This window comes from Carettochelys insculpta, chromosome 3 (assembly GCF_033958435.1).
Source record: "Carettochelys insculpta isolate YL-2023 chromosome 3, ASM3395843v1, whole genome shotgun sequence".
Taxonomy (NCBI): Eukaryota; Metazoa; Chordata; order Testudines; family Carettochelyidae; genus Carettochelys; species Carettochelys insculpta.
Window position 1 is genome coordinate 61,277,855 of NC_134139.1, and position 14,461 is coordinate 61,292,315.

General features: G+C 39.7%; 1 protein-coding gene across 1 annotated transcript in view; it reads left to right on the plus strand.

The window, feature by feature from the left end:
* Positions 1–14,461, plus strand: part of USH2A (usherin) — a 581,084-nt gene that overhangs the window by 299,214 nt on the left and 267,409 nt on the right. Inside the window, exons 32-33 of the mRNA XM_074989966.1 lie at positions 7,336–7,495; positions 8,046–8,217. Coding sequence (XP_074846067.1) covers positions 7,336–7,495; positions 8,046–8,217 — 332 coding nt within the window. The remainder of the gene's footprint in view (positions 1–7,335; positions 7,496–8,045; positions 8,218–14,461) is intronic.

The window sequence follows — 14,461 nt, forward strand, 5'->3', positions numbered from 1 at the left end:
CCAAGTATGAGAATTGCGTAGCTGGAGTCAACGTATCTGAAATCAATTTTTCTTCCCTTAGTCCTTGTGACTGTGAGGACTACCCAGGTTGACAGTAGCACCATGACGGTACAATTTTGTGCATACCCACTGGGCATGCTAAATCAAAGCTGGGAAGATTGACAGCTAGTGTGTCAATCTTCCCATAAGTGCAGACCTCCCCAGAGTCAGCATTTTATTTATTTCCGAAAGTGGGGGTGACTTTTGTCTCTGTTAGTTCTGAGAATAATGCTGTAGTTCCTCTAGCAGGTCACTTTTTGCATCTAAACCCTCTTCTGAATCCCATGCATGCAAATTTTCATCCTCATAACTGCTGGCAAGCACTTTGGAAGAGTGAGAAGGGGTAACGTGGACTCCATATGTATGTTGTATCAGTTGCCATTGCATTATTTCCAAATTTTCTGAAAACTGTCTGTCTGTAGAGGCATTGTAACATTGCATATTGTCTTTCAATTAGGATACGCTAATTATGATAAGTTTAAGAGGAAACTGATAGGTTTTATTGACACTGGCAAACAAGGATCATCCTGTACACTTTGGCTGGGTCTACACATGCCCCTTCCTTTCGAAAGGGACATGTTAATAAGCGGGTTCCAAATATGCTAATGAAGCACTGCAAGGAATATGCAGTGCCTCATTAGCATAATGGCAGCCACAGTGATTCGAAAATGTGGCTTTTCGAATCGCACGTCGCCCATGGAGACGGGACCTTCTGAAAGGACCCCCCCAGTTTTTGAAAGCCCTTCTTCCGATCACAGATAGGAAGAAGGGCTTTCGAAAACTAGGGTGGGGTCCTTTCGGAAGGTCCCATCTGCACGGGCGGCGCGCGATTCAAAAAGCTGCACTTTCGAATCACCACGGCTGCCATTATGCTATTGAGGCACTGCATATTCATTGCAGCACCTCATTAGCATTTTTCGAACCCGCTCATTAACATGCCCATTTCAGAAGGAAGGGGCACATGTAGACCCAGACTTTCAGTACAATGCATTGGTTCTGCTATGAAAATTTACATTGGTGGTTATGACAGATAAGACATTCACCAATCACTGTTGTTAGGTTTGCTATGATATTTAAGGTATTAAGTAGGAGTTCCACAAATAGCTCAGTGTAATAGGACAGTGTTATGTAAATTTTAATTATATCAGCTGTAGTTAACAATTCTGAGAATATGTGAGCCAGTTCATTTAACTGGCGCTGTAATCAAGCAGAGGTAAAGGGGAGCCAAAATAACTTTATCAGAAAAGTAAGCAATTGGCTTAGAGTCTGTGGATCAATCTCTTACATAAGAAGTGTTCCTACATAATCATTTTCCTGACAATCTGGACGTATAGAAGTTAGTTATTTGCCAGCAAAGAGAGGAAAGAGATTAGAAACAAATATGAGGTGGTCTTTCCAGTTGGAAAAAAGTATGCTCCCTCTACAGCACTCCTTGTCCTTGGCAGCACAGGAATCATGTAGAGAGCTCTGGTCCCAAATCTGGATTTCCCACTGCCACTATAACCCTGTAGTTTATTGTATTTTGAGATGAGAGAGAGATCCGTGGTAAAGCACAATGGCTGTCACAATCCAGACCTTATAGGGGTTGTGTCAATACCTGCACTGTGAGTTTGAGTTCTTCTTAGCTGATGTAGCTCTTATTTTGGGCACTCACAAATGAGTGCATGAAAGTAACATCTTGAGTGTCTATGTACACCTGTAGCCTTGGTCCTGGAGCTCTGACCCCAGCAGTATGTCAGTAACACTCCAGTCATGCTTGGGCTTCCACCAGCCTTTATTACCACTTGCACAGTGACCCCAACACATACCCAATACCATATATTCCCCAAAACATGTTTGGCACTGGCTTGTCCTTTTCTGGACAGTTCATGCATTAAAGAACCTTTGTCCCTATAAAGGGTCAGCATTCAACTGCTACTTTAATTGGAGCTACCAAACAGGTCAAATACGGCACTGAATTGGTTTAGATTAAAAAATAAAAGCGTTAATAAAGAAACAAGATTTTAAATGAATTGAAGTGTCAACGTATTAAAGTCGGAAATAGTTGGAGAGAAATAGAGATAAAATGTTCTGTAGTAACTGAAATGTAACAAGTTCAACTTGATTCAATGTAAAATTTTTACCACATGTTTCTAGCAGCATGGCTGACAAAATTCTCAGGTTACAATATCCTTTCAAAGTCAAAGAGCTATTCCCTTTGTTTTAGGTATGAGAGAGTGACAAAGGAAGCTCGGGGCTTCTGCTCCTTTCTCTTGTAGTCCAGTTCACATTTGAAGTGAATTCTCCTGAAGCCTACCCCTCAACAGAAAGTTTATTCAAACAGTAAAAAAGGCCATATGAAGTCTTTTGGTACTGGAGACTCCATGTTCTTTCCTGTGACCTGTTTGCTGAATTCCAGCTTGCTTCATCTTCTGCCTTCTCTTCTCTCTGCTCTCTCAATTGGATTACTTTTAAGTAAATTGAGGTAAACACACATTTCTTCATGCAAGATGCAGGGAGATTTGCAGAGCTATGTGATTTTGAACATGTACTAAGAACATAATACAGGGAGATTTCATAATTTTAAATATAATGTTGCTATATACGTTTCACCTTAATATTATTGATAGATGTATTATTTTTCTGTAATACTTGGCAAGGCATATTTTGTACAAGGATTTTTATAACAGTGTGTAGGGTGTGGATACAGGAATGGTTTCAGGCACAATGAGCATTTGTTTTTATTTTAAAATAATACAGATCCTTTACACTGTAGCATAGATGAAGGTACATAGCATACTCCATAGCAGAAGGAACAACTGTGCCTCTATAATTTCCTAATGTGGGAGTGAGTAACATGATAATTCTTTAGTTTCTCCTGTGAGTTAAAAGAAAATCATTCCATGCTTATTGGATGTATTTTGTAAATTGAGATCAATGAAATTCTTCCAACAACAGCTTGAAATCAATCATAAAATAGCATATAATTCATGACCTGTACTATAAATTATAGTTTGTTTGACATTAATTGGTGAGGTTTCCATGAACTGGGATGCATTTCCTTGTAACGCATCCTCAGATAATATTTGTGGATCCATTTCTAATGCATCTGAGTGATCTGTTTTTCATGTCTGCAACTGCCTACAATTTGATCTTATGCAAATAATGCAATCAAGCAATTGAAAAACAAGATGTTGTACAAGAGGGCATTGACAACTAGTGGCCTTTGGTTTTAGGGGCCCAGCCACTTAAATTCATGTTTGTACCTTCAGTTGTTAGAATACATTTATGCATTATCCATTGATGTGGTTGATTTTTACAGTATTATCAAATCAAATGGCACAAGTATTTTTGACATCTTTAAATTTAATTATAAGCTCTTGCTTTCCAAGTCAGAGCTCCTATGAATTCAGCAAAGACTTTTCTCCTCATTCCTCGGTTTCATTTTTTTCCACATTTTGGGCTTATCTATGGCCTGTGAAATCAGTGTGAAACGTCCCTTTGACTTCTATAGGCATTGTGTCAGAACATTAATTCTCTTGTACTCTGCTTTGTTTCCATACTTACTACCATTCTGTTCCTCATTTTTTCTCCTCTTTTCTTTTGCCCTCTCTTTGGACAAAATCCTGAGTTCCTTGATTAGTTTTTATGAGACGGCCTTTGATGGTGCACAGAGGGAAGCCCTCTGGCAGCTGCTCCAGCAAAATAACATACCATCCATGTTACTTAACCTTATTAAGAATTCTTACGAAGGAATGACCTGCATAGTTTACCATGGGGGACAGTTCAGAAGGAGCTTTGAAGTGAAAACCAGAGTCGGACAAGGGTGCTTATTGTCACCATTCCTCTTCTCCTGATGATAGACTGAGTCATGAAGATGACAAGAACAGGGAAAAGAAATGGGATCCAGTGGACACTGTGGACCCAGATGGATGACCTGGACTTCAGCAGGAAGTGCAGCTGTGTTGAGTCCTAATCCCAGCTGGATGAGGGGAGTGGAAGGCAGGCGATGACATTTCACTGCATGATCTTGGGCCAGTTGCTCTGTGCTGCAGTATCTTGTTAAATGAAGCCTCTACTCCACAGGAGAATAAGAGCTAGATGATACTTCCATGCTGGTGACTGAGTAGGCACTGGTTGACAGGAATATCTTTAGAAGACCACCCACTGCTTAAAAGCAATGTTTTCCCTGGGAACAGTTTGCGAATTGTGTCGTCCATTACAACAACAGAGCTGCTGCATTAGAGCAACATTTGTGATATTGTGACATCGCGTTCTCTGTTTCCTTGCATCATGTTAGATAAAAGTCTGTCAGGGATGGTTTAGACAGTACTTGGTCCTGCCATGAGGGCAGGGGGCTGGACTTGATTACCTCTTAAGGTCCATTCCAGTCCTAGTGTTCTATGATTCTATGACTTCGCTGACTACCTGGCACTTCTGTCCCACAGCGACTGACAGATGCAAGAGAAGACAACACACCTTGCTGACATCTCAGCTACAGTTGGCTTGAACATCGACAAAGGAAAAGCCAAGATCTTTAAAATCAACATCAGTAGCATAGATCTAGTCATACTTGGTAGGAGGGCACTGGAAGAACTTGAGGTCTTCACATACCTGGGCAGCATCATTGATAATGATGGGGGCATCGATGCTGACATGAGAACAAGGATTGGGAAAGCAAGAACAACTTTTCTTCTCACAAAAAATGTCTGGAATTCTAAGCAGATCAGAATTCAAACTAATGTCTCTTTACGTTTAGGAAGAAGGGATGGCCAGATGTATTTATGCAGGAGAACATTTATCTGTGTTTTTATAATGACCAAACTGCCATTTTAGATACTCCTTCCATCCTGCAAACAACAAGAAGTCTTGTGGCACCTTATAGACTAACGGATATTTTGGAGCATAAGCTTTCATGGGCAAAGAACCCAAAATATCTGTTAGTCTATAAGGTGCCACAAGACTTCTTGTTGTTCTTGAAGCTACAGACTAACATTGCTACCTCTCTGATACTTGTCATCCTGCACACCTTACTCATACAATTACTCTCATTAACATTATTAGCATAATGGGACTAATTGCACAAATAAAGGTTATAAGGCTGCTTCAACAGAACGCGAAAGCAAGGTCAATGCATGTATGTTGTAGAATTATTTTTAAAATGTCAGCAACACATTCATCATTCAGTTATATCACTTTCCAGAAATAAAATATTGTCCTGATGTATAATGGCAGAAGACTCCTGACTATACTGCTCAGTGATATGGCATCGGAATAGGCTCAAAAGCCAAAAAATCAGGGACTAGGAACACAACATTTCTGACAGTAGGATGCTAGCTGTGGAGTCCTTGCTAGAAGAGACCAAACTCAACCCAATATTTAATGATAAACATTTTGATAAAGCATTTCCTCCAGGAACAATGAACCTTAATATGGGAAATGGAGAGGCACCAGAAAATATCTTCAATATCTACACGAGAAAATCATACTCTTCTGGCCTCCAGGAAAGGACGGTACATGCTTCCCTCTGCCCACTGAGATTTTGTGTTTTCTGTAAAGACTATGGAGATAAGCTCAACAGGAAGGTCCCAAATAGATTACTGAGACAGGTCTGTGAATTAAGTAATGTGCTACTGCTGTTTTGAGCTGCTTACCTCTTATTTTTGCAATTGAATTGCTGCTGCTTATCTATTTGTCAGCCCAGGATTTGGTGAGCCCCAAGTTACTTTCCTGTGAGACATACCTCATGCACTTCCTGGCAGCCCCCACCTCATTTGGGTCTGTTCCTGTCCTGGCAAGAGCAAGGCATATGGGAATCAAGGAAATATGAACTCATGACGGTGATCCATCTGGTATAGTATGTGGGGTGTACTTTCTCTGCCTTACTCAGGCAGTCTGAGAGCCTGCGGTAGAGTGCACTTCCCTCTCTCACCCACTTAAACACAGCTTAATCTGGAAGAATCAACCCCATTATGTTGATTGAACATGTCACAGTGTTGTACAGATTTTTTATTTTTTCTTTAGTTCTGAGGTTGGTCTTTTTTTTTTTTAAATTTGCTCTTTGCCAAATTTGCTTCAGGGGAATCATATCTGCTTAACTGATGGTCTTTCATTTTGCAGTAACGAACACAGGCCTTGGTTCTCCTCTCACTTACATTGGTGTCAGTCAAAAACGATGCCAGTGCAGCCAGTAAAATTATATCAATATAAAAATGGAGTCAGAAAGACAGGTCCACAGCATTACGTTTCTGAAATACTTTTATTGTTTTTCACTTGGCTTGTGTGTGCAAATGCTTATATACAAAATAACTGTTTTAAGTTTATTCAAAGTTATGTTAAATTCACTGTGGGAATACTTGTGTTTGTTATGTTTTGCATGGAAAACAATTAGACCTTTTCTGGGATGTTAGAATATGTGGATTAGCCAAAACATGTATTTTGTTTCATGTGGATCATGCTATTCCCGAAGTCTCAACTTTGCACCGTTCATTGAAAGATTTGCAGAGAAAAATATAAAATTTATCATTTTTAAATCTTTAAATTTCTTTTAACACATCTTTCCCTGAGAAACATAGAATTCCTAGTAAAGCCAGTTGTCTTACAAAAGCCAGACATGTAAAACTGAAATATTTTCATAACACTTAATTAACAAGGAAGTTAAGTTTTCTCGGGTAGAGCTTCTAAAGCAATTCGAATCTACCGTAGAGCTAACTTTAGCAACTGGCTTGTAGTTGTTTCAATCAGAGTGATTTTGGATAAAAAAAATCCATTTTATAGGCAAGTTCTTGAGGCTGAAGGGAAATATGCAATGTATAGAGCTCATGCCTGTGTATACATTAATAGTGGCCAAAATAAAGCTTTTATTGACTTCATTTCATGAAATGTTCTATAGGATGAATCATCATATTAATTGGTACTTAACACTGTTGTGGTAGCAATTTCTTGGAAAAAATTCTGATGTATCAGCCAATTTATGTTCGTGTTTTAATGTCTCTCGCTCGCTAAAGAGATGGATGTAATTTGACATCTCAAAAATATCAGATTGCTTTGCTTTGGATTCATGCTGAATATTCCAGTGTAGTTAGTGGCTGCATTGTTCAATTGGGTCATCAAAAGCAAACTGAGTTCTGCAATGATCTTATTAGTCAGGATTTGCAATGGCCTGACATTCAGAACAAACAAATACTAAATCTGAGACATTTAGAAAGGCAAGGTTCGCCTCAACACCCATTTTTGATTGAGTACAGTATTGAGCTAAATAAAAACTAAATTTCAAAAGTATAATGTAACATAAATTCCCATTTCCCTTTTTCACAGATTTAGCTGTTTTTACGCCACACCAGTTCTTGCTCTCTGCATGCACGCTTGTTGGCTGTACAAACAGTTCCCAGGTCACCTTTTGTACAGCACAGATGCCACCAGCTCACGTAGATGCCCCAGTCCTGACTGCTTTGGATTCCAGAACGATATATGTACGGTAAGTACAGATTTTCTCTTTCCTGACAGCACAATGGTGTATCCATTTATGCAAGAATCCCAGTGAGTTCAATCAGGGAAAGGGTTTCTGACATAAAATTAAATTTATTATGATTAAATGCACAGAAGTGATTAGTTTAGTGGTTCTGTGAACCTTTGATTATCACTTGCCAACTTAATTTCCATTTTGTCTTTACGCAATCAGGATAACCTACATATGGGCATAGCCTCACTGCAAAATTCAGGGCAGGAAAAAATGTGCTGGTGGTATGACGGTTTTGTAGCTCTGACATTACCTATGTTGTTGTAATGATTTGTCCACTGAGTATAAATATTGCATTAAAGAAGTCTTTTTTTTTTAAATGTTTGCTCTCTGAGACAGATAAATGGAGGACTGTTCTAATGCATGGCTTGATCACTTCCAGTACTTTTAAAATGATTTCATTTTACGGTTGTACAAAAACATGTTCAAATGCATTTAAAAATTTTCCACATATCAATTATAATGTGAATCATGATCGAATTTAATGATATATTGCTTTTATTTTCAGATGGAAAGAACCAGTAAAATTAAATGGAATTCTGAACCACTATGAATTGTATATGGCCAGCAATGAGCAAAATTTGACAGATTGGAATATGATCTATAACAGCACAGATCTTTTTCTGGATTACACTATCCAGCACCTTGTGCCGGGTACTGAATACCTCATAAAGCTAGCTGTAAGTTTTAAAGAGCTGCAGTGGAGAAAAAAAATTGTTTGTTAATATCTCATATACATAACTATTTCATTTTGCCCTTTTCCCCACCCCTTTTCTTTTCATTCATTTCCTTTCTTGTTCTACAGGCAGTCAGGAAAAGGGAAAAAATAACAACTGGTCAACGTCAGTAATAATCTTGCATCCAATACAGAACTTCAGGGAATATATTATTTCACTTGTTTGATGCAAAGGTTTTTGTCTAAAATATTGTACATAACAAAAAGAGAAGCTCCAAAACAGTTAAGAGATTAAGGAGCACAAGTACCATTGACTGTCAAGAGCAGAATGTTTGAAATTGACCATCTAAAACCTTGCATCTCTTCAGAGCTTGCTCCAAGAGAGTCTTACTTTTCAGCATAAAGTCTCATAAATAAATTAGTGTTGTAGAGTGAAACATAAACAGTTTGTGCAGAACAAAATAGAAGCTTGTTTTTTGTATTGTTTTTAAGTCTTTTAAAAGACCTTGATATTTTTGTTGCATTTTTGTTCAGTAGTTTTTTTATTGGTTTTTGATGAAATGGAATACTTTAGGTTCAACAGCACAACTGAAAACATCTGCATATAAACATAAGATTGTCTCTGGTTGTTTTAAACACATTCTTCATTTTATAGCAATACTATATAAGGATATTTGCTTTGATAAATGCCATAGAAAAATATTCTGCTCTTGATTATGAATAAATTTACATTTATGTAGACTCTGTATGCATTCATTTTACTTAACATGGTTTGAATGTTCTAAACAATATACCACAAAGAAAATAAACTACCCTCAAGTAATAGTAAGGAATAGACTCAAACCCACAAAAATAAGGACATTCACTTTAATTAAGGCTAAGAAATTATTTTGGATTCAATTATTTGGTGGCTAAGTATTCTTGTCCAGTAAATTGCATGTCATGTAGAAACACACTGTCCAAAACCTACACAAAATTAGTGTGCCATGAAGTTTTGTTTTTACTTGATTGAACTTAATGGTTATTTTAAAGTTAAGGTAGATATGTGACACATTTGTTTGTTTTTCCTTCCACCCACCCCCCCAGTCATCATCTTTATAGTCTCTCTTTAAGTACTTTCCTGGAAGCTGTCTTTTAGGCCAAGAAATATGGTTAACTTTGGAGCTCCTCACTTCCACTATTTTGCTAGCCAGGATGAGGTGTCTCTAATAGACATGTTGGCTCGGTAGTTGACTTCATAGAGGTAACTATGTGAAATGTAATGGCATGTGGCATGCAGGCAATCATAAGAGATGGCCTTAATGAATCTGTGACTGAAGTCAGATGCTCCATTCTGTCCAAGTGACAGAATATGCAGCCTCCCTAGAGGGCTTGACTCTCATGTATCTGGAAGCACAAAACTGTTTTGGAATCCACACTTAAGGCTCAGTCCCGTATCATGCCACCTCTTCTTGTGGGGTGCTTAGCATTTTCATCTCCCAATGATTCCGTGGGAGTTGTTGGCACACAGCACTTCAGAAGGACGTTCAGCCGATGCAGAACTTGGGCTTTAGAACACTACTTGTGTTGTTGTGCCACTGTACTTCCCATCCAAAATACGGTGTGTGGTTTGAGTAAGTATAAAATAACAATAAATTACTGTGTTCTGTCATTTATTTTCAAAAAGGAATGACTCTACTTTTTAATGCATACAGGGCTTGTCCACACTTGCCCTCAACTCTGAAGGGGGCATGCTAATCAGGGCAATGGGAGATTACTAATGAAGTGCTGTGGTGAATACACAGTACTTCATTAGGCTAATTCTCCCTTACGGCAACTTTGAAGTGTAGCATCATGTGTGTAGCCAAACTTTTGAGAAGTAAAAGCACTTTGATGTGCCCACAGCTACACGCATGCAGGCACTTGGAAGTTTGACACTTCAAAGTTGCTGCGGGTCAGAATTAGCCTAATGAAGTACTGCGTATTCACCATAGCACTTCATTAGTAATCTCCCATTGCCCAGTTTAACATGCCCTATTCAAAGTTGGGGGAAGTGTAGACCCAGTCTTAAGGTAACAAATTCGTATTATGTATTGATTTCACCTGAAAAATAAGGGTAACCTTTTCAAAGGGGACTTGAGAATTTGGATCCCTCCCACTGAAAGCCAACAAGATTTAGACTTCTATGTAAGTTTTTAAAATAGGATTTAGGCTCCCAAGTCAATCAAGCACATTTGAAAATTTTACCCCAAACAATTTTTGATAGAACTTTTGTGTGCAAAAATGTGTCTGAATGTTCTTTCCTAATAGCATTGTGTTTTGTATCATCAAACATGCTCATCTAGGGTACTCTGAATCCCTTCGCACATTAGAATGAATTAATGTTGAACACATCACATTTCAAACATGAATGGCCTTGATTTTATTGATTTATGTCATGGACCATATTCATTAACTTCTGAACTACAAAAGTCATGGACCCATGTTATCCAAAATGTATGTATGAGCAGTCACAGGAAAGCAAGACCTAGTGTGGAGGACTCCAGAACAAACATGTCCCATGCTACAACTGAGAATAGTAGAACTATCCAAGGGGTGAAAAGCACAAAAAGATTAGCTCTCTGCCACCTTGCACCTGTGGTATGCTTGCTTCTTGAGTTTTTCGTGAAGCCAGAGGGAATTAAGCCATCTCAGGGGGGTAGTGTGTGACTGACAAACTATGGCCCAAACCCTGAAAATAGCTTTTTTTTATAATCAGCACCACCAAATGTTCTCTGGCATCTAGGCTAGGTGTGGGATTGAGCTAGTGAGGAACCCTTCTGGCAGTGAGAAGTTTACGGACCTCTTCCTCTCTCTTTGTCTCTTATTGTCTCCCTTAAATTTGAGGCCATATGGTCCCTCTTCATGCTTTGCTTAGTAGACTAGCAGAACAGAGCAGGCAGCAAATGAGGAATACAATGTACCTGGACTGATAAATCATCTTTGAGCTTCTTCCTCAACAGATTGTATGTTAATCAGCTGACTAAGAACCTGATTTGCCACAGGATTAGAGGATTCCTGCTGATATTACTGGATTTTGTTATGACGTTACTGGGAAATCATTCCATTGACTAACGTGGGCCTTAATACAGACCCATAATTTCTAAAAGCCAGTGCATAGGAAAAGATCTGCAGAGATTGCCTAAACAGGTGTACCGTGGTCACAGAGACTGGGATACTTCCCGCTTGAATAGTAAGAGATCAGATGTGGATGTGGAGGGCAATAAGATGAGGGAGCCTCTGTCAGCGAGGAGGACTAGAAAGTACTAATTTCTGCCAAATGAGGCCACAATCTGAACTATAAAGGAAAAGGATGAAACAATTTAAACTCAAAACTGACCTAGATGAAATTTGATATAATCTGTTGAAGAAAGTCCTGCAAAATCAATAAAATAGCTGTATTTAACACCATTGCAATAGAACAAACACTAATTTGGGACTTTTCTGAAAACCATGGTTTGTTCTTTTGCATTCCCTATGGAGGGCAAGTTGAGCATTTTGCTCAAATTCTGCAGTTGCTCTGGATTGCAAAATTCCCAGCAAAACGGACATCCTGTGCGTCCATGAAAGCTGCCTGCCCAGGCAAATCTCTGATAAACTGTTTGCCTTCCTGTTGATGGTGCTGATGTTGTGAGTGCACACTGCAGGAAGTTACTGTGAAAGCAGATTTATTCCTTCTCGTCTTAAAACACAGAGGAAAGTGAGGAAATCTGTGCACAATGGATTGAAAAAGACGTACTCCATATTGAAAGGAAGACTATGTCTACCTTACAAGATAATATTGATTTTAAGTCAGTTAACCTGATTTTTCCAAGTGCCTGTCCTCACTGTAAATTCTGTTAGCTCATTTATGGAGCACTAAAATTGGCATAATATTGAAATCTTAATATCATAGTAACCCGATGGGTGTAGCGTTCAGTTTGAATTTAAAATTCCAAATGAAGGGTAGTGAGGACATGCCATGTCTTTAAATCGAATTCATTAGCTTTCAGATATGTCCTGTATGTGCCCCACAATGCCCCTCAGTTCTCTGCTCTGGCCTCTTCCATCTCCGTTGTTCTCAGGTGCAGGGGAATTGGCAACAGGAAGACCGTTCCAGTTTGGCACCTGGAAGCCCATGGTTGTAGGGTCCGGACAGGCTGAAAATTTTTCTTCCTCTTTCTGTTCTAGTCGCACAGCTGTGGGGTCTGTGGTTCTGGGTATACCCCTGCTAGCTGCCTTTTCTTTATGCGCTGCCTGATACCAGCCACTGCCTCCCGTACCATGTGACAGCTAGGCTGTGGGTGGGGTTGTGCTTGTCTGATAGGATGAGAAACTTCTTTTCAGTCATTTACATTTTCTACTGCTCCCAACATCCCATCCCTTCCATCCCCAAGAGGTGCCACACATTGTGGAACTTTCCCTCACCCGCATCACGTGGAAGCTAGTCTTTGGGTGGGGATCATGCTTGGACGAGAAACTTCTTTACAGCCTGACCTTCACATCCCCTTCCTTCCCTCCCTCTGAAGGTGCCATGCAGTGTGGAACCTTCCCACGCCCAGCTGCATCACATGGCTTGACCCCAAACCAATAGAAGGGTGTACCGTGCAAGGTTCCAGGCAGCTTGCACATGGCAAAAGTCATGATTTTCTGTAGCTGAGCATCTTTTGGGCACCCTGGGGAAGTCTCCCTCAGTAGTCATGATTTTTGGGTGCTGTCCATAGTCTGGGTTCTTTTCGCTGCCTGGGGGATGGGCTTCCTCAGTGGTCATGATTTTTAGTCAATACAAAATACTTTGTTGTTAGAGTGGTAGTCCTGTCAGACCAAATTTTTGTATGGGCTTTATCCAAAGGCCAAAGGGGCTGGCTGTACCTGGGAGTCCTTTAGCTGCCTGAGGGAAGTCTCCCTTGGTGGTCATGATTTTCAGGGCTGGCTATAGTCGGGGGTCTTATAGGCACCTTGGGCAAGTCTCCCTTGGCAGACATGATTTTCGGGTGCTGGCTGTAGCCAGGGGTCTTTTAGCTACCCTGAGCTGTAGATGCTTCAAAGAAGGAAATGTAATAGCTATACAATTACCACAGTTCTCAATGTAAGGATTGTCACGAGGAATATTCTTGTTCTGAGGGTCATTTTTGGCAAGTCCAAACCTGGTTTTAGTCTGGGATCTTTTAGCCACCCTGAGCCATAACTGTTTCAATGAGTCATGTGAGTTTCTATGAAGCACCCATGTCTACTTAAACATGTTCTTCTAATAAGGGTCTTTTTTGGCATGAGGCCTAAATCCAGATTCAGGTCCAAACATAAGCAAAGGGTCTCCCTGACCGGTCATGATTTTTGGGGCTCTCAAGCATCTGCTGGCTTTTAGCCACCCTGAGCCATTTGAGTTTCAGTGTAGCACCTGTGTCTACTTAGGGTCTTTTTTTCCAGGAAGCCTAAATCCCTATCCAGATCCAAACATAATCAAAGTCTAGACACGTTGTTAATAAGGGAAGGTGGTGGGTCTCCCAGAGCGGTCATGATTTTCGGGCCTGTCAAACATCTGCTATCTATTAGCTGCCCAAGTCATTACTGATTCATTTGAGTTACAGTGTAGCACCCATGTCTACTTAAACATGCTCTTCTTTTAATGGTCTTCTTTGCTGGGAGTTCTAAATCCAGACCCAAGCCTGCAAAGATCAAGTGCTTTTGCATCCCATTTTCAAAAACCTGTTGGTTAAAATAGCCATAGTGCTATGGGGCTCAGGTAACTGTGGGGTAGGTTCCCACAATACACTGCTGCAATGCTCGATTTAAGCTACTTGTAAGTGGCAGCAGTAAGTCGATTTTGTAGGGAGCATGTTGGAAGGTGAGGATGCTCAAAATCTAATGGATAAAACCCAGGGTTAAAAAATCAACTTTAATAAAATCGATTTTACTTTGTAGTGTAGACATAGTCAAAGTCGGCCTGCTATGAGTGCTAACTGAGGGCAAGCTCAGGTCTTTTATTTTTATTTGGGGACTGATTCTGCAAGCAGGACAATTCACGTTCTTTTAAGTGCATTGTCTAGTCCCATTTCCAGTGGCACTACTCACAGAAAGTTAAGAACATGGGTAATTCTTTGCAGAATTAGAGTATTCATTTATTGTATTAGTGCTTTTAATATTTCAAATTAAAAATATCCTCTGCTGAAATGCTTGTATGTTATCATGAGATACTTTAAAATTCCTTCCTGACAGGCTTTCCAAAGTGTAGATTGCCTAATGTTTATTTA